The sequence below is a fragment of the Oncorhynchus mykiss genome, chromosome 15 (assembly GCF_013265735.2).
Source record: "Oncorhynchus mykiss isolate Arlee chromosome 15, USDA_OmykA_1.1, whole genome shotgun sequence".
Classification (NCBI taxonomy): Eukaryota; Metazoa; Chordata; class Actinopteri; order Salmoniformes; family Salmonidae; genus Oncorhynchus; species Oncorhynchus mykiss.
Window position 1 is genome coordinate 23331024 of NC_048579.1, and position 19384 is coordinate 23350407.

The following is a 19384-nucleotide window of genomic DNA, read 5'->3' on the forward strand; positions in this document are numbered from 1 at the left end:
TGTGCGCCTCTTGCAGCCTGGTGCTTTAACCATGGGTCCATCTGGTGGTGTATGTTGGTGGTGGGGGGGGATCACTTGATGGTGGTGCTTGGGTTCTGGTTATCTATCTACATCCAGGTTAATGTCAAATGGGACACAGACCCAGACGGGGCTGCACGCCGCCTCAGACGGGGCTGCACGCCGCCTCAGACGGGGCTGCACGCCGCCTCAGACGGGGCTGCACGCCGCCTCAGACGGGGCTGCACGCCGCCCCAGACGGGGCACTGAAGAAGTCTCTAATGAAACAATGTTCTCTTCCGGGCCCCAGGCTCCAGAAGCCAGTATGCATGTTAATTAAAGTGCTGGTTAATTCAATATGGACATTTTCCATTCAGCCCCCGGGCTATATTTGATTAAATTACCAACCCCTATTTACTTTGTTCAATTGATTTTACGAAGTTCAAAATTACCACACTTTGTTAAGGGAAGATACTTTTTCGGAACAGGTACTTCAACCAATGACCAGCTGCATTGTGTGTAATGTGCTTTTGGAAATTATGTACAGTGGGGCAAACCAGTATTTAGTCAGCCACCAATTGTGCAAGTTCTCCCACTTAAAAAGATGAGTGGTCCCTTTGCAGAAAAACAGCCCCAAAGCATGATGTTTCCACCCCCATGCTTCACAGTAGGTATTGTGTTCTTTGGATGCAACTCAGCATTCTTTGTCCTCCAAACACGGTGAGTTGAGTTTTTACCAAAAAGTTATATTTTGGTTTCATCTGACCATATGACATTCTCCCAATCTTCTTCTGGATCATCCAAATGCTCTCTAGCAAACTTCAGACGGGCCTGGACATGTACTGGCTTAAGCAGGGGGATACGTCTGGCACTGCAGGATTTGAGTCCCTGGCGGCGTATTGTGTTACTGATGGTAGGCTTTGTTACTTTGGTCCCAGCTCTCTGCAGGTCATTCACTAGGTCCCCCCCGTGTGGTTCTGGGATTTTTGCTCACCGTTCTTGTGATCATTTTGACCCCCCGGGGTGAGATCTTGTGTGGAGCCCCAGATCGAGGGAGATTATCAGTGGTCTTGTATGTCTTCCATTTCCTAATAATTTCTCCCACAGTTGATTTCTTCAAACCAAGCTGCTTACCTATTGCAGATTCAGTCTTCCCAGCCTGGTGCAGGTCTACAATTTTGTTTCTGGTGTCCTTTGACAGGTACTTGGTCTTGGCCATAGTGGAGTTTGGAGTGTGACTGTTTGAGGTTGTGGACAGGTGTCTTTTATACTGATAACAAGTTCAAACAGGTGCCATTAATACAGGTAACGAGTGGAGGACAGAGGAGCCTCTTAAAGAAGAAGTTACAGGTCTGTGAGAGCCAGAAATCTTGCTTGTTTGTAGGTGACCAAATACTTATTTTCCACCATAATTTGCAAATAAATTCATTAAAAATCCTACAAATCCTGGATTTTTTTTCTCATTTTGTCTGTCATAGTTGAAGTGTACTTATGATGAAAATTACAGGCCTCTCTCATCTTTTTAAGTGGGAGAACTTGCACAATTGGTGGCTGACTAAATACTTTTTTGCCCCACTGTATGTGTGATTGATTTGACTCTGTCTCGGGTGATAATATGAAGTCAGTTAAATTGGCTTGTATCTGTTTAATCTCAGAAGCAAATTGAGGTTGTGTGTGTCTTATGGGACTGTTGGGTTTTCTGACGCAGGGCTCCAAATGTGGGTTTGATTTGATTGACTGTCATAGCTTTGAAGTACAGGGGGCTGTATGTAATCAAGCATCTCAGAGTAGCAGTGCTGATATCGGATCAGTTTAGCCTTTTTCTTTTAGATCATAATGATTAAGATTATATGGACTAAAGGGACCCTGATCCCAGATCAGCACTCCTACTGATGCTTTGTAAATATGGACCGTGGTCTTCATATATGGTTGTATGGGTTTTTGTCCATGTGAAATGTTGCAGATTTTGTCTATATGTTTGAGTGAAGTGGCGGTCCATAATAGGCATGCAGCAGTCGGTCCATGTTATGACAAGTCAGAGAGCTACTGTTATCATTCTACACTCACTCACTCACTCACTCATCAGTATCTGAGAGGAGAGCTTCTCCAGAGAGTTACTGTTTATCATTTTACACACACACACACACACACACACACACACACACACACACACACACACACACTCTCATTCACCAGTATCTGAGAGGAGAGCTTCTCCAGAGAGCTACCGTTATCTGACCCAGTAAACAGGAAATACCCAACTGGAGGAAAACACATTCTACACACACACACTTTCATATTTACTGCACACTCACTCATAAACACACACACACTTTCATATTTACTGCACACTCACTCATAAACACACACACACTTCCATATTTACTGCACACTCACTCATAAACACACACACACTTTCATATTTACTGCACACTCACTCATAAACACACACACACTTCCATATTTACTGCACACTCACTCATAAACACACACACACTTTCATATTTACTGCACACTCACTCATAAACACACACACACTTTCATATTTACTGCACACTCACTCATAAACACACACACACTTTCATATTTACTGCACACTCACTCATAAACACACACACACTTTCATATTTACTGCACACTCACTCATAAACACACACACACTTTCATATTTACTGCACACTCACTCATAAACACACACACACACTCCCTCATTCAAATATGTTGACGACACAGTCATGAAATATGCTTTAACTGCTGCAGTAATATTTATTGTTGTGAAAATGCTGACGCGTGACAAATGGTAGGCTTCTAGAAAACCTAATGGATTGGTTGTAGTCAGGGTAAATTAAATCTGTTCTGTACTGCGCCGCAAATATGTGTGTGTGTGCTTAAAATGTAATGTATTTCTGAAAAATCCCTCATACCGTAGTACTACATCGACCTGTGACGTGTGTATCTAGTGCACGTTTTTACATCGTCCGAAAAGTCCTGCAATTTGAGTACAGCAAAGAACGTGTGTCACTGTGTAATTACTGCAATGCAGGTTCAATTTCATTGAGCCCAAAACCTCATGTTCAGTGGAGTGCCAGAGCGCCACAGGAGAAGCCGAAGCAGCTATCCCCTTTCAACTGTCTCCTAGCCTCAAATGATGTGTGTCTTCTATTCTGCCCTGCCTCTTTTACAAAACAAATGCACACGGGGGCACAAGTAATCGATATTATATCAAGCATGCTTTTTGGGTGAAGATTTTGTGATTGTAGCCAATGATGGATGGAAGTAAACGTTTCTGCACTAAAGGAACGCACGCATCTGGGTGTAAATAAGCATGACTCCTCCATCAGGATTGGCTGTGGTGTCGCCTGTCCCTCCCCCTTCCCTCTTCTGGATCTCTGTGATTGGTGGTGATGCTGGTGGTTCAGTTGCTTCGGGGATCCAATGATTGCTCTGCCGATATTGGGTCTACTCTGTTGTTGGGTGTCGCTGATTCATTTGCTGGGCTCTCTCTTCTCTCCCCCTTTCTGTCCTCTCCCCTTTGTAATTTCCTCTCTCTCTGACTCTCCCTCCTCTATCCCTTTCTCTCTTTCTGTGGGTGTTTTCTACTCTAGCGGTGGCTCCCGGGCCTGGTCTTGGCCCCATCCCCATGTCCCAGTTCGGCACCATCTCACGGCAGATCTCACGGCACAACTCCACCACCTCCTCGGTCTCCATGGTTTCGGCCACGGGCACCTACCGCAGGGCGCCGTCCGTCAGCTCCCAGTTCTCCCTGCAGCAGCAGCAGGCCCTACAGCTACAACAGCAGCAAATACAGCAGCCATACATTAATGGGGGCACCCCCGCCTACCCCCACAACTCAAGTAAGACACTCATGCCCCCCCCCCCCTCCACCAACAGCCCTCTACTAGACGGGAGATGGATAGTTTCCCCCTAAAGGGAACTTCCCTCTCATAAACTCCATCACTCTCTTAGAAAAGTGTCCCCCACTGAGTTTGGCGACTCTCACTGGGTGCCACCGAAGCTAATGACATCCCTGTGACTACATCAGTATGTCACTTAGCATGTCCCTCTGGTACACAAATACTAAATGTACACTCGCGGGAAATACTTGTGCATTTATGTAGAATGCTTTCTTGTCCTCGGATTTCCCAGCTGATACAATCCAGGCGATCGACATACGCAAGGATTGCAGAGTCACTGCTTTTTGGTCTCCGTTTAAGTACGAGATGACGTTTTCTTAAATCACAGTTTCTTAGTGTTTTCACAACCTGTTTTTCTTCCCCATTTCCTAAAATGTACCAGCCATCCTCCACAAGGTGACTCCAGCTCAAGGTGTCCATTAACTTAAGCACAGTGTTTATTTTTAGTCATGTACTGTACCCTTCAACACACACTCCAGTGGGACAACCCACACACACACAGTCTCGGTGATGTGGAGGCGTACTGAACTCAGTAACGTCATTAATTCCTGGAAAAGCCAAAAGAATTTGGATAAAATGTGAGAAACTCAAGCCTACAGCAGCCACCTGTGCGTTTTTGAATTGAGATTGGTCTCTCCTTTCTCATTCACTTGCCCTGTAAAAGACTGTCTGGTGTTTAAAAGAGGGAGTGTATGGAGGTGCGGTCACATGCTTGGTTCAGTAAAGATCATGACTTGGGCCTGGGGTTGATCTCAAATGCCTATAGATCAAGATCAAGCTTAAACCACTAACAGTGTCGTACGCAGACAGGCAGAGGCACGCACGCAGACAGACAGACAGGCAGACGCACGCACGCAGACGCACGCAGACAGACAGGCAGACGCACGCACGCAGACAGACAGGCGGGCAGGAGCACGCAGACAGACAGATGCACACACTCTTCCACCTGAACTGCGTTCAAAATGGCACCCAATTCCTTATAAACCTGATGCTGATCTCTAAGGTTTACAGGTTATTTTTAAGATTGGTGGCACTCTTCACGCCACTAGTTGTGAAAGTAACTTGGTTGATTGAGAGCTAGGGTTAGTAGGGTTGCACACAGCACCTCTCTCAGGTCATGTCCCGACACTACAATCATCTGGTTCAGATTGTGATTAGGAGCAGGAAATAGCAACGACAATCAAACCTAATCCCTTTTTAATCCCTCAATCTGTACCACTAAATACCTGGGGGAATCTAGACTCTGTCTCTGAACTAAAAACCACAAGCATAGACTGTTTTTATGCTTTGTCACACATGCTTTGTCTTTTAATTCTTGCAGAATATTGCATTTACTTGGGTTGAAGGTATTCTGTCTGTTTCTTTTAATATTTTCCTATATTGTTCTGGGTGACTATCTCTGTGTACTTTATATCCTTGCTTTCTCTATTTCGTTTTGTTTGTGTGTCTGTCTGTCGGTGTGTCTGTCTGTCGGTGTCTGTCTGTCGGTGCGCCTGCGGCGGCTTCCAGTGTCTATCGCTCCCCCTCCTCCTCCCATGCCCCAGCTGACTCCACAGATACCTCTGACAGGCTTTGTGGCCAGGGTGCAGGAGAACAGTAAGTCCTGAGGCCCACCACACGCTCTCCTTTTCCCTCTAGATCTAGATGTAGAACACCTCCGTAGAACACCTCCGTAGATGTAGAACACCTCCGTAGAACACCTTCCGTAGATGTAGAACACCTCCGTAGAACTAGATGTAGAACACCTCCGTAGATGTAGAACTAGATGTAGAACACCTCCGTAAATGTAGAACACCTCCGTAGAACTAGATGTAGAACACCTCCGTAGATGTAGAACACCTCCGTAGATGTAGAACACCTCCGTAGAACTAGATGTAGAACACCTCTGTAGATGTAGAACACCTCCGTAGAACTAGATGTAGAACACCTCCGTAGAACTAGATGTAGAACACCTCCGTAGATGTAGAACACCTCCGTAGAACTAGATGTAGAACACCTCTGTAGATGTAGAACACCTCCGTAGAACTAGATGTAGAACACCTCCGTAAATGTAGAACTAGATGTAGAAGACCTCCGTAGATGTAGAAGACCTCCGTAGATGTAGAAGACCTCCGTAGATGTAGAAGACCTCCGTAGATGTAGAAGACCTCCGTAGATGTAGAAGACCTCCGTAGATGTAGAAGACCTCCGTAGATGTAGAACTAGATGTAGAACACCTCCGTAGATGTAGAACACCTCCGTAGATGTAGAACACCTCCGTAGATGTAGAACTAGATGTAGAAGACCTCCGTAGATGTAGAAGACCTCCGTAGATGTAGAACACCTCCGTAGATGTAGAACTAGATGTAGAAGACCTCCGTAGATGTAGAAGACCTCCGTAGATGTAGAACTAGATGTAGAACACCTCCGTAGATGTAGAAGACCTCCGTAGATGTAGAAGACCTCCGTAGATGTAGAAGACCTCCGTAGATGTAGAAGACCTCCGTAGATGTAGAAGACCTCCGTAGATGTAGAACTAGATGTAGAAGACCTCCGTAGATGTAGAAGACCTCCGTAGATGTAGAACACCTCCGTAGATGTAGAACTAGATGTAGAAGACCTCCGTAGATGTAGAAGACCTCCGTAGATGTAGAACACCTCCGTAGATGTAGAACTAGATGTAGAAGACCTCCGTAGATGTAGAAGACCTCCGTAGATGTAGAACACCTCCGTAGATGTAGAAGACCTCCGTAGATGTAGAACACCTCCGTAGATGTAGAACTAGATGTAGAAGACCTCCGTAGATGTAGAAGACCTCCGTAGATGTGGAACACCTCCGTAGATGTAGAACTAGATGTAGAAGACCTCCGTAGATGTAGAACACCTCCGTAGATGTAGAACTAGATGTAGAACACCTCCGTAGATGTAGAAGACCTCCGTAGATGTAGAAGACCTCCGTAGATGTAGAACTAGATGTAGAAGACCTCCGTAGATGTAGAAGACCTCCGTAGATGTAGAACACCTCCGTAGATGTAGAACTAGATGTAGAAGACCTCCGTAGATGTAGAACACCTCCGTAGATGTAGAACTAGATGTAGAAGACCTCCGTAGATGTAGAAGACCTCCGTAGATGTAGAACACCTCCGTAGATGTAGAACACCTCCGTAGATGTAGAACACCTCCGTAGATGTAGAACTAGATGTAGAAGACCTCCGTAGATGTAGAAGACCTCCGTAGATGTAGAACACCTCCGTAGATGTAGAACTAGATGTAGAAGACCTCCGTAGATGTAGAAGACCTCCGTAGATGTAGAAGACCTCCGTAGATGTAGAACACCTCCGTAGATGTAGAACACCTCCGTAGATGTAGAACACCTCCGTAGATGTAGAACACCTCCGTAAAACTAGATGTAGAACTAGATGTAGAACACCTCCGTAGATGTAGACAACCTCCGTAGAACTAGATGTAGAACTAGATGTAGAACACCTCCGTAGATGTAGAAGACCTCCGTAGATGTAGAAGACCTCCGTAGATGTAGAAGACCTCCGTAGATGTAGAAGACCTCCGTAGATGTAGAAGACCTCCGTAGATGTAGAAGACCTCCGTAGATGTAGAACACCTCCGTAGATGTAGAACACCTCCGTAAAACTAGATGTAGAACTAGATGTAGAACACCTCCGTAGATGTAGACAACCTCCGTAGAACTAGATGTAGAACTAGATGTAGAACACCTCCGTAGAACTAGATGTAGAACACCTCCATCTCTCAATCACACACAGCATGCCTTGTGCCTGTTCACTCATTTGTCGGTCTTATGCTGGACACTAAACATCCTCAGTATCATCATCCTCATCTACAGTCTGTGCTAATAAGTAGTTCTGACAGATACATGCTTATTACCATTGGCACCCATTGCTTTCTTCAGTGCTCCATTCCAGGATTATTTAGGAGAATGTACAATGAAATTGGCAGCTGAAATGGTATTTCCACAAAGTCCCATGTGTGCAATAAGGCAAATGTTAAGTATAATTTCACTCAGAAAATGCACTGTATGAGCGGAAGGACTTAACGTATGCACATTTGTTGTGTGTGTGTGTGTGATCAACAGAGAAATAGTGTGCATGCTTTTATGTAACGCTAAAGAAGCTTAGCCTGCTATTGTTAGACAGATTTATGTTACGTGCAGAATTGAAATAGCACCATTTTGTTGGTGTTTCTTAAGAGTACGACGGCTTTAATTTCCAGTAGATGGAGTAAAACAAAAACCACTTCAATACCCATATCCTCCCCTTTTGATATACACAACCTTGAGAATATTTGAGCTCCTATTCCTTTTGGTACAACACATGAATGGTATCATGATAGATTTATGCAGGCAAACCTCCACGATCCACGCATACTAATTAAGCATCTCATATAGAGAGAGCTCATAACTTACTATTCAGGTTGCAGTCTATTATATTGTTTTTGACATCATTCATTTGAACCAAACAGAGAACTCAAATGTTGTGGGAAGGTGATGGAAAGTGTCCAAACAAGTTCACATTAAAGTGCAGCATTGCCTGAGTGGCAAAGAACACTTGCAACTAAATTACATTTCTTAACAAGTGACTTGAACAAGTGACCTGGAGGAACAAAGGTCAAAATCGTCATGCCAACAACTCGCTGTTGTGCATTTAACCGACTAACCATCGGTGCCTGGCATATACACACCCTTGCATGTAGCTCTGCCACGATTGCATGGTTTTCTCTGTACCGTTGGGCTTGGTTGCATGTGCAGCCCACATGTAATGTGCTGTACTGTTTCCTTCGTCCCAGTTTCAGGCAGCGTTCCTAATCTCCTTTCTGCCCCCTCCCCTCTACTGCTGTTTGGCAGTTGCGGACACACCTACTCTGCCTCCGCCGCCTCCGCCGGATGACCTGCCCATGTTTGATGAGGCTCCTCCCCCTCCTCCACCCCCGCCAGTTGACTATGAGGAGGAAGAGGAAGCAGCTGTGGTGCACTACAACGACCCTTATGCTGACGGAGACCCCCAGTGGGCGCCCAAGAGCTACATAGAGAAAGGTGTGCCTCAGGGATCAATACTGACGCCTCTCTTTACTGAACGCTGTTCTTCTCCCTCCATACCATACCCTTCACATTTATTTCAACTACACTGCACTATTCAACTACTTAAGCACTTTAATGCTTAATAGGTTAAAATCTTTAGGGAGAATCTGTTGCATTTCCTCGCCTTGTTCTCAAGACCCACCAGATGAGAAAATCAGGGGGGGAGGGAACTCTGACCACCTCATCCAATGGGTTTTGAGGAGGTGAGGAGAAAGGACGTGAGGGATCAAAAGGGAATGCAATTGAGACGTTCCCTCACTGTTTTTCCCTCTCTTTCCTCCTCAGTGGTGGCCATCTACGACTACGCAGCAGATAAAGACGATGAGCTGAGCTTCATGGAGGGAGCCATCATCTACATCATCAAGAAGAATGATGACGGCTGGTTCGAGGGCCTAAGCAGCGGGGTCACGGGCCTGTTCCCCGGCAACTACGTTGAGTCCATCATGCACTATGCCGAGTGAAGGCAACCCCCACTGCAGTGTATTGATTCAGTCATATCTAGTTTACTACAGAGACTAATAAAAACAGGAGTCTGACCATACAAAGCTTAGAGAAGTGATTTTGGATATGACAGAACTCTTGTTCCCTTATACTGATTGCAAATAAATACAACTATTTACTTTATTTAGGTGTTATGGGTGGGTTGGGGGACGTTTTTATCAAGTATACAAAGAATGAATAGGATAAGCCTGATGACGTGCTCACAAGGGTTGTGGTGTAAAGGTGTTTTCAAAGACCACGGTAAAACTAGCTGAAGGACATTTCAAGTTTTATTCTTCTTCCTGTCTACATATGCGCAACATAACATCTGACCCTGACTATTCATTAGCGTTTGTCGACGTCTAGTGACCTATACATTATTCATGAGCTTATCGTGATTTCTTTGTGTATCAAGAGTATTATGCTATATGGAGCAGCTCTCATGCATATGTAGGCATTCTGGTGATCTTGTGTGCACACCTTCAGTGGAAGTGTTACTACTGCTAATTGTATATAATGTGAGTGAGCTGCAGCCTGTTGGGTGTCTGTAGAGTAAATGCTAATCACAGTATCTCAAGCAGGCTACATGCCACACATGCAAATGTCCAACATAAGATTCTGTTCTGTTTTCTATAATCACGGTTCTCACAATCACAAGGCTGATCCATTTTGGATGTTGAATTCAAACTTCAATTGCTTTTTATGAATAACAAAACCTTTCACTTTTTATTTCAGTCATTCCTGAAATTAAGTCTGGATGTAAAGCATGCTAAATTAAACATGTATAACCTCTACGTTTTGATGCCATTATGCTTCCATTTTGTTGTAATATTTCCATGTTATTTTTTTATTGATTGAATTACCTAGATATAAAAGTCATTTTCGGACTTGTTGATGTGATGGTCTTATTTGTATTTAAACATTTGATATTACATTTACATGAAAATGTTCCATCTGGTAATGTATCTAAAGCAACTCCACAGTAATGTTTTACTCATCTGTAGGCATAAGTATAATGTAAGAGATTGTAATTCATAGTGTTCGTGGGCTCAGTTTTCAAGTGATGTTTTACTGTTCCGTAATAATGGAGACCAATATGACAACTCGGATACCTCCTCAGTCTTCACAAAGTAAAACTGGGTTTAGATCTGTCGTTTTTAACCTGTAATGGTTTCATAACTCAGGTCTGGATTTCTTGATGCCAAATTGTTTCTTTTATTGTTCCAAATTGACCCCACCCACTTTGTCCATGTTCATTTATAGTTGTAATTATCCCTTCGACAGACTATCGATTGCTTCATGACAATTCAGGTAGGTGTTTATGGTTAAGCTGCAAAATTGCAGACTTCACCAGTTTCTTCCTACATGTCTTTCCTGTCCGGACTCAAAACATGAAAGTAACTGCACTTGTCACTGTTGACCATTTCAGGTTATAGCAGCTAATGCCTTGATGCTTTGTTATATTCAACATATACAAGTGTTCCAGCTCAATGGGTAGATATCAAAGCTCTCATCTCTGCCCTTAGTTTGTGTATATATATGTTCATTGAAAAATGAATGTACAGTCTTTTATAATAAACCATTGTACAACCTAGTGGTGTGGTAATTGGGAATGAAAACAAAGGTAAAGCTTGACTTTAAAAAATAACATTTAATGTGAGCACACAGTCATTGTGGATGTTAAGGCCTGGGTTTATTAAAGGTCCCGAACAGTCAAAATCACAGTTTCATGACATTTGGATGAAACCAGATCAAAGTATGAAAAATGAATGTTGCTTCTACATTGATCAAGTTTGATCATAAAGTTACTGGTCCCCTCCATGTCAAACACTTAAGAGGCGGGATTTGTGACATCACAAAAAGCCTCATTTTAATACACCAACGGTAACATCTTATTCTCTTACCTAATTTAATTAAGTACCGGTAGCTAGTCCACTGGTGCAAAAATGTGACTGCAGCATGTCACCAAATAGAATGAGGTTTACCCTAATGAAGTGTCTGGTGTTAGCTAGTTGTCTTTAGCCAGGATGGAACAGAAGCAGGGGATGGGTTGCCCACAACTCAGACGCAGTGGTCATGTCATTACATTAAGACATGCCAAACAAAAAATTAATAACTTCTTGACATCATTGATAAGAACATTGTCTCACGGTACAAACCATTATGATCACCTCTTTCCTTGACAAACTGACCAGGTGAAAACTATGATCCCTTACTGATGTCACCTGTTAAATCCACTTCAAAATCAGTGTAGGGGAAGGGGAGGAGGCCGGTTAAATAAGGATTTTTAAGCCTCGAGACAATGATTGTGTGTGTGCCATTCAGAGGGTGAATGGGCAAGACAAAAATGTATGTGTCTTTGAATGGGGTATGGTAGTAGGTGCCAGGCACAGCGGTTTGAGTGTGTCAAGAACGGCAACTCTGCTGGGTTTTTCACGGTCAAACAGTTACCCGTGTGTGTCAAGAATGGTACACCACCCAAAGGACACCCAGTCAACTTGACAGAGCTGTGGGAAGCATTCGAGTCAACATCCCCCATGTAACTCTTTCGAAACCTTGCAGAGTCCAGGCCCCGACAAACTGAGGCTGTTCTGAGGGCAAAAAGGGGTTGCAACTCAATATTAGGAAAATAGTTCCCAATGTTTTGTAAACACATGAAATTGTTCAAGGTGAACCAGCTAGCGTGATAAACAGTGCTGACAATTCCATTTGGGATAGCTCACTAAATTATATAGCCAACATTTTGTCTACATTGATAGTTACAATAACCAAACAGGATAAACAAATAATTAGTGAAACGATGATTTGATTATTGACAGGATTGGATGTTGCATGCAATTTCAATGTTGTTCGAGTTCCTTTTGTGTTTCAGCAAATTTGCTTGAGATAATCTCTCTAACACTGCATCTGTTGCTTGACATTGGCGGTTCTTGGGAACGCCCGCCCACTCAGCCTACCAGCTCCCCGCCCACTCAGCCTACCAGCTCCCCGCCCACTCAGCCTACCAGCTCCCCGCCCACTCAGCCTACCAGCTCCCCACCCACTGATGCAATCTTTTCGGACTTCCTGGTGGTAGTTTTCCATGAGAGAAAAAAAACATTATTTCTCAAACGTTAAAATATTGTGGGTGATGTTTTAGTCACTCAAAAGGCTGCGTTACATGGAAATCAGAATGACTGTTTGGGACCTTTAAGCACTTGTGACAGGAAATACCTACAATATAACATTCTCCAATTGACAAGAGTCACCCTGACAAACATTTGACTTTTGGTCGTTACGGTGCGGACTGCGGGCGGATCTTCGAGCAAGGTCTTAATACAGATCCACACACACACAATAATGATACTCCATCTTGACTCATGGAATTACAATGATTCTGCAGGGTCCATCCCGCCCCAAGCATCACGTGTAATAACAACAGCCTTGCCAGTTGGAAGTAGGGCGGTGGCTGCATTTACAGTACTGTATACACTGAAAATCATGTTTCAACAATGATCCTGGAGGGTCCCTGTGCATATAGGTCTGTGTTCATGCCTCATTGACGTGCTATTTTAACGCTTTGTTGAAGTTCAATTGAAGTATAGGTGGGGGGTTGGTTCAGAAACCTGTAGATGCAGGGGTCCTACAGGACTAGCATTAAAAACCACTGGTGTCAATAACATATACTCTTTTCTGTGAGGACCTAAGGGTTTTCCAGAGGGGAGAAAGAAGCCATGGGTAATGTGAAGCAGTGCATCTCACCCAAAAGTCAGTCCTGAAGAACCTGTGTATGCACCGTTTAGTTCCACCTTTAACTTATGTTATGTACAAAAAGCTGCATAAACAATGGTCCATCAGGACCCACTGGGAATGTCACTGATGAAACATTAACCACCTTCCCTCATCATCCTGGCATCTAACCCTCCATGGGGAGGGGGGGGGTGGGGGCTTCCACAGGACAGCTGCCTGAAGTGAAGCCTGGGGGTGGGAGCTCACTTGTCGCGTGTGAGGACCATCTCAGTGAGCCTGATGAGGGCGTCCCGTTCCGGGGAGGGCCTGAGCAGGCTGATCTGCCGGATGGCTTCCCGGCAGTAGCTCTGGGCCAGGTAGTTGGTCTGATCCACACCATCACTCTGAGGGAAGGAGAAACCAGGCGGGTGTATTTTATGAAGCCCTTTTTACATCAGCAGTTGTCACAAAGTGCTTTACAGAAACCCAGTATAAAACCCCAAATAGTAAGCAATGCAGAGGCAGACAACATAACCATAGGACCAATAGAATTTCCAGATTGCTTTTAAAACACACAATTCTCACAAAAGGTAGACATGTGTCGTCCATCTTCATCAACAGCCTTACCTCCAGGACATACTGCCAGGCCCGATCCACGTCTCCAGTGGTGCTGAACCTCCTCATAATCATAGCATGCAGCTCAGGAAACTAAAGAGGAAACGGTAAAATACACTGTCACAGACTACACAGTTAGGCACATACATACCAGTCAGTCACTGTGTTTCAATCTAGAAATAGCTATGTTGGACAGTAACTAGAAGAGTTACTCATTTCCCATATGGGGAGCTAAAGGTTGACTGTTCAACTCTCACAATAAACACACCTGTTGACAGGCAAATAAGACTGGTCCGGTTGCCAGGCCCAGCTTAAGGTCTGTAGCCGAAGGCTTTCCTAGCTGGCTGGCGCATGCTGTGAAGTCCAGCACATCATCCACCAGCTAGGACACACAGAATTAACATTAAGTCAAGTTTAATAACTTCATTCAACTGTAATAACTTCAAATTAAAAGATTATACAACACCCATTCAAGAGGCAAAAGCAAATATCAGAAATGTACCTGAAAGGCGATGCCTACGTTCCTCCCGTACTGAAAGGCTATTTCCTGTACCTCTGGGTCCGAGTTCACCAGAATAGATACCTTGAATGGAAAATGACAGCCAGTCAACACACACCTTTTCAGTTCTGCCCTAGGACTTCCTGGAAGTCTGTTATTATTGTGGAGATAGAACGTACATACTGCTTTACAACTGTTCGCTATAAGACTGGCAGTCTTCTTGAAGCTCTTCTCGAGGTAGTGCTTGAATCTCTCGCTCTCGTTCTCCTTGGAGCCCAGCTGCATGAATTCCCCTGGAACATCAACAAATATGTTAGTGTGAACAGAGACAGTGTTTCCTATACGCTTTGGTAATCTTCAACGTTGATTACTCATTTCCCCTTACAAAATCAGAAGCGTTGCATTACAACAGTCTTAATTGTAACAGGGCGGGTAATGGTGATAAGCAAACAGAAAACTCAAAGTGTAGTTCTGGTAAAGTGTACAGTAACTGAAACAGCCAAGGAAACAGATAAAAATAAACTGTTTGAACTGAAACGGACTGCATATCTTGTGCAACGCAACAACAATACTGCGCAACATACTTGTTTGGGTCCTTACCTCGCACCAGATCCTCTATGACCTGAGACAGCACTGACACCACTGTGTTGTTGCCGATACGGGCCAGAGCCATGGAGGCTGCCGAGAGGATGAAATCTCCAGCTAAAATGGCCTGGGAGAGTTAAGCGAACACATGATTAATAAAACCAAACAGTCATACGATCTCACAACTAGGGTGTATTAGTTTATCATAAGACGCATTACAAACGTTGTTAGTCTTGCATTTTTTTCAAGACTACTTGGGCCATTTCATATGACCATTTCCCTCATTAACATGAACTGCATATGTTGTAGTTGAATAGCTTAGTGTAGTGTGTAATATGACACCATGACTGGCTACTCCTAACAGACAAAACCCAGGTCGGGGGACTCCGCTCACCTTTCGCTCCCCCCACACTTCGTTGATGGTGGTCTTCCCCCTCCGCTTGTCCGAGCCGTCGATGACATCATCGTGGACCAGGCTGGCGGTGTGGATCATTTCAGAGATCATAGCTATGGACCGCTGACCTGGGAGCAGATCTCTACACAGACAGACAGAACTACATAGTCACACCTATTGGTTCAATAGACAATCACTGATAAGGGCAGCCTGAATAAATACTTTTATGAAATGGTTATTGCAATGAAATAGCATGGGCATGACTCATTTCAACTGTAATAGCCTACATCCATCTCCGGCAATGAAGTCATAAACAGCAATCATAGGGTACAGCCTATCTTACCTTTCTAAAAATGTGCATTCTCCCCAGTCACTTGTGCCAAGTGGTTCCTGGTGTGTGTGCTAGATAGATACATTTCATTAGCATAGTTTCTCACCCAAGTCTGCCTCCTGTACACCATTAGGCTACTTACTACCAGGTATGTATGTACCTAGTATCCATACTGCCTACCTAGTTAACTGCACTATACCCAGGATAATATCTTACCCGTCTCTGTTGCTGTGAATATTGCAAGCCCGGGCCATCAGCACCACTATCATTGGTCGGAAGGCCTTGCCCTTCCCGTCAAAGTAGTAGTCACATAAGGACTTCAGCTCTGATTTGGACACAAAAAGCTCCTGTGAAGAACAGAAAAATCACCTTTATTGGGGTTACGTTACTTTAAAAACCAGTCACAGTAGTCTGAACTGGGCAAAGAAGCTAAATGAGACGGAGTTAGAAGCATACGCCACTGTGACCATGATACATGATGACACCAAATCAGGCGACTTACCTTTTTAATATCATCATACAAATGGTTCAAGTCTTTTTGGGCTAGTGTGAACGGGTCCTTCAACTTGGCATCACTGTGTATCCTTTTGCAGCAGCAAGGCTTTTGTGTGGGGTAAAGCAACCTTGATTTGTGCCTACTGTAAAATAAATATGCACAAGTATATATAACAATTATCACATCTATATACAGTGCCAGTCAAAAGTTTGGACGCAGCTACTCATTCAAGGGTTTCTTTATTGTAGAATAATAGTGAAGACTTCAAAACTATGAAATAACACATATAGAATCATGGTAGAAGACCAAGTCCATATTATGTCAAGAACAGCTCAAATAAGCAAAGAGAAACGACGGTCCATCATTACTTTAAGACATGAAGGTCAGTCAATCCGGAAAATGTCAAGAACTTTGAAAGTTTCTTCAAGTGCAGTCACAAAAACCATCAAGCGCCATGATGAAACTGGCTCTCATGAGGACCGCCACTGGAAAGGAAGACCCAGTTACCTCTGCTGCTGAGGATAAGTTCATAAGAATAACTGCACCTCAGATTACAGCCCAAATAAATGCTTCAGAGTTCAAGTGATGGGTTCTGACTTCTAAACTTGAAATATTGTTAAAATCATCAGGTATCCTATGGAAATGAGGAGTGCCACAGTCTGCTTTCTACAGCAGAAGTTACTGGTTATCTGTAGGAGGAATGTATGTGGTGGAGTCAATTAAGCTTGGAATGTATTGAGTAAAGGAAAGGCAATCACATGGTTGCAGTCACTGATAAGGATGGAGAGCTGTGGATTAGTGAGGAATGGGGGCCGCGGTCAGGTTACATTGAGGGAGGAGGAACACTTTATTACCCACATCACTAAATATGTAATGTTTAGAGGGAATATATATATATATAAACACATCTCAACATCAACTGCTCAGAGACTTCGTAAATTAGGCCTTCATGGTCAAATTACTGCAAAGAAACCACTACTAAAGGACACCAATAAGAAGAAGAGCCTTGCTTGGGCCAAGAAACACAAGCAATGGACATTAGACCAGTCAAAATCTGTCCTTTAGTCTGATGATTCCAAATTTGAGATTTTTGGTTTCAACCGCCGTGTCTTTGAGACGCAGAGTAGGTGAACGGATGATTTCCCCTTATGTGGCTCCCACCGTGAAGCATGGAGGAGATGTGATGGTGCTTAGCTTCTGACACTGTCTGTGATTTATTTAAAATTCAAGGCACACTTAACCAGCATGGCCACCCCAGCATTCTGCAGCGATACACCATCCCATCTGGTTTGTGCTTAGTTGGACTATCATTTGTTTTAACAGGACAATGACTCAAAACACAAATCCAGGCTGTGTATGGGCTATATGATCAAGAAGGAGAGTGATGAGTGCGTCATCATATGACCTGGCTTCTACAATCACCCCGACCTCAACCCAATTGAGATGGCTTGGGATGAGTTGGACTGCAGAGTGAAGGAAAAGCAGTCAACAAGTGCTCAGCATATGTGGGAACTCCTTCAAGACTGTTGAAAAACATTCCTCATGAAGCTGGTTGAGAGAATGCTAAGAGTGGGCAAAGGTGCCATCAAGGCAAAGGGTGGCTACTTTGAAGAATACATTTATTTTATTTGTTTATCACTTTTTGGTTACTACATGATTCCATATGTTCCATTTCATAGTTCTGATGTCTTCACGATTACTCTACAATGTAGAAAATAGTCCAAATAAATAAAAACCCTTGAATAAGTAGGTGTCCAAATGTTTGAGTGGTACTGTATATCATATTTCTCTATCTATATAAATTACTGCATATAATATTTCAATCTCAGACTCACCTTGTCAGAATATAGTTGCCTATTGAGGTTGTGTCTTCAGGCCTGGAGGATAGTCTCTGAAATAAATTAATGTCACATATGAATAACCTGAGCACAACAACTTAAGCATATGTAGCCAATCATTTAGTCAGGTGGGCATTTGACAACTTTTCCTCAAGTTACTTACATGATGTCATTGTGAGGTAGCCTAGTTTAGGTTATTCTAGGCTATGAACCACATACTCTTGACCAAGCAATGTAGGCTACCCACTGACAGTTCTGTCTAGTAACAACATGGTAGGATTGGGTGATATTTGGGGAGACCTCTATGATAAGCTACTCCAAATGTTGCAATATCCGATATAATCGTTTTGCTCCGTTAATGACTAGATAAATCCAGACTTTATTATATCGTAAATAAGCAAACAAACTGCAGTCGCGTTCTTATTAAATAATCTTAGTATGGCCCAAAAAAAACAAGGCTTAGGTCATTCACTTCATTTTCAACATATTTGATACAGTCTAACTTCTAAAACTGCACATTGTTTATTTGTGAATTTCAAATTGAGCAGGGTTATTCAACTCTTACCCTACGAGGTCCAGAACCTGCTGGTTATGTGTTCTACCTGATAATTCATTCCACCCACCTGGTGTCCCAGGTCTAAATCAGTCCCTGGTTAGATGGGAATGACGAAAAAACAAAGTGGAGCTGGCTGAGTTTGAGGGGAATAAAGTATAGTCTTCACCATGACGATATATCGTCAGTGTGAAATATCATGATATTATTAGATTTAATCATACATCGGCCAACAACCCAACAACCTAGTGTCCCTTCTGAAATAAAAGAGATAAGCCAGTGAGAAAAATCAAGTGCAAGGCTTGGTACAGTGTAGCCCTGCAATGACATTAATTGTCTTGACCTTTAGCTAAACTGAGAATGCATAACAAACCAGCAAGATATGGCTAGCTAGAAATCCAAACCATCTTGTCATATAGCAACAATCTTTACTGTAACTATATATACAAAACCAATGTCCTTCATAACATATATGTTTTTAGTTCGCTACAACAACTGGGATAAACTGGACTAAACTGGACTAAATCCCAATATAGCTACACCAGTCAAGCTACAACTCATTAATAAGATCAGCTTGCAGATTCTGTGTTATATACTGGTTGACCTTGATTGGGTTGACAGCACTCCCGCCCGGCGAAATCTTGGCACTGACACGGGCGCACGTTACCTACCTCCTTTCCCGAGCCAGCGACGGCCCCCGTTCCTCGCAAAGACAAAGCAGCAAACGTAGCAGACCTTCCATTAAAACCGCATATGGTTTCTAGTACACTTGTACTCGTAGCGCCTGTAGTCCACCTCCAACAGTGCCTCCACGGTATCGCCATGTTCCTCCACACATAGCTGGAAAATATTACACAATATGACGCCGGAAGCGGAAGAACTCAA

At 43.5% G+C, this 19384-nt stretch overlaps 2 protein-coding genes and 2 long non-coding RNA genes across 26 annotated transcripts in view; 1 reads left to right on the top strand and 3 right to left on the bottom strand.

The window, feature by feature from the left end:
- Positions 1–11072, top strand: part of LOC110489823 (abl interactor 1) — a 66583-nt gene extending 55511 nt beyond the window's left edge. For 8 of the 19 annotated variants that reach the window (XM_021562753.2, XM_021562755.2, XM_021562752.2 and 5 more), the window contains 4 exons: positions 3603–3851; positions 5421–5507; positions 8767–8955; positions 9286–11072. In XM_021562753.2, coding sequence (XP_021418428.2) covers positions 3603–3851; positions 5421–5507; positions 8767–8955; positions 9286–9461 — 701 coding nt within the window. In that variant the 3' untranslated portion in view covers positions 9462–11072. The remainder of the gene's footprint in view (positions 1–3602; positions 3852–5420; positions 5508–8766; positions 8956–9285) is intronic. The other 11 variants (XM_021562756.2, XM_021562763.2, XM_021562764.2 and 8 more) reach the window with 3 other exon arrangements.
- On the bottom strand, positions 4449–6700 carry LOC118938792. 3 transcript variants are annotated; one of them, XR_005036064.1, is made up of 3 exons: positions 6656–6700; positions 6461–6617; positions 4449–6284 (listed from the first exon to the last, which is right to left on the bottom strand). It is a non-coding gene; the product is annotated as an uncharacterized LOC118938792 (long non-coding RNA). The 3 variants fall into 3 exon arrangements; XR_005036065.1 differs by having other exon boundaries at positions 4449–6196; positions 6316–6617; XR_005036063.1 differs by having other exon boundaries at positions 4449–6234; positions 6266–6617.
- Positions 6859–8767, bottom strand: LOC110489827. Its single transcript, XR_005036062.1, has 3 exons — positions 7284–8767; positions 6944–7245; positions 6859–6893 (listed from the first exon to the last, which is right to left on the bottom strand). It is a non-coding gene; the product is annotated as an uncharacterized LOC110489827 (long non-coding RNA).
- An 897-nt stretch (positions 11073–11969) lies between the features above and the next one.
- Positions 11970–19364, bottom strand: LOC110489826 (decaprenyl-diphosphate synthase subunit 1). Of its 3 annotated transcripts, XM_021562769.2 has the most exons (11): positions 19171–19362; positions 17944–17999; positions 16115–16250; positions 15829–15959; positions 15282–15423; positions 14903–15014; positions 14486–14595; positions 14306–14386; positions 14072–14185; positions 13816–13896; positions 11970–13592 (listed from the first exon to the last, which is right to left on the bottom strand). In XM_021562769.2, the coding sequence occupies exons 1-11, from the start codon at positions 19321–19323 to the stop codon at positions 13452–13454; spliced, it is 1257 nt and encodes a 418-aa protein (XP_021418444.1). In that variant the 5' UTR covers positions 19324–19362; the 3' UTR covers positions 11970–13451. The 3 variants fall into 3 exon arrangements, with proteins under 3 accessions (XP_021418444.1, XP_036799982.1, XP_021418445.1); XM_036944087.1 differs by lacking the exon at positions 14072–14185 and having other exon boundaries at positions 19171–19364; XM_021562770.2 differs by lacking the exons at positions 16115–16250; positions 17944–17999; positions 19171–19362 and adding an exon at positions 15625–15683 and having other exon boundaries at positions 13452–13592; positions 15829–15961.
- Between the last annotated feature and the right edge of the window lie 20 nt (positions 19365–19384).

What these genes read in the sequence shown, in the direction of transcription:
- LOC110489826 (XM_021562769.2), bottom strand. Translation starts at nt 19,323, where the DNA reads ATGGCGATACCGTGGAGGCACTGTTGGAGGTGGACTACAGGCGCTACG. An exon ending in GGCAACTATATTCTGACAAG is followed by an intron (nt 16,251 to 17,943) that starts GTGAGTCTGAGA and finishes TTTATTTTACAG; the next exon opens with TAGGCACAAATCAAGGTTGC. An exon ending in ACGTAGGCATCGCCTTTCAG is followed by an intron (nt 14,186 to 14,305) that starts GTACATTTCTGA and finishes TGTGTGTCCTAG; the next exon opens with CTGGTGGATGATGTGCTGGA.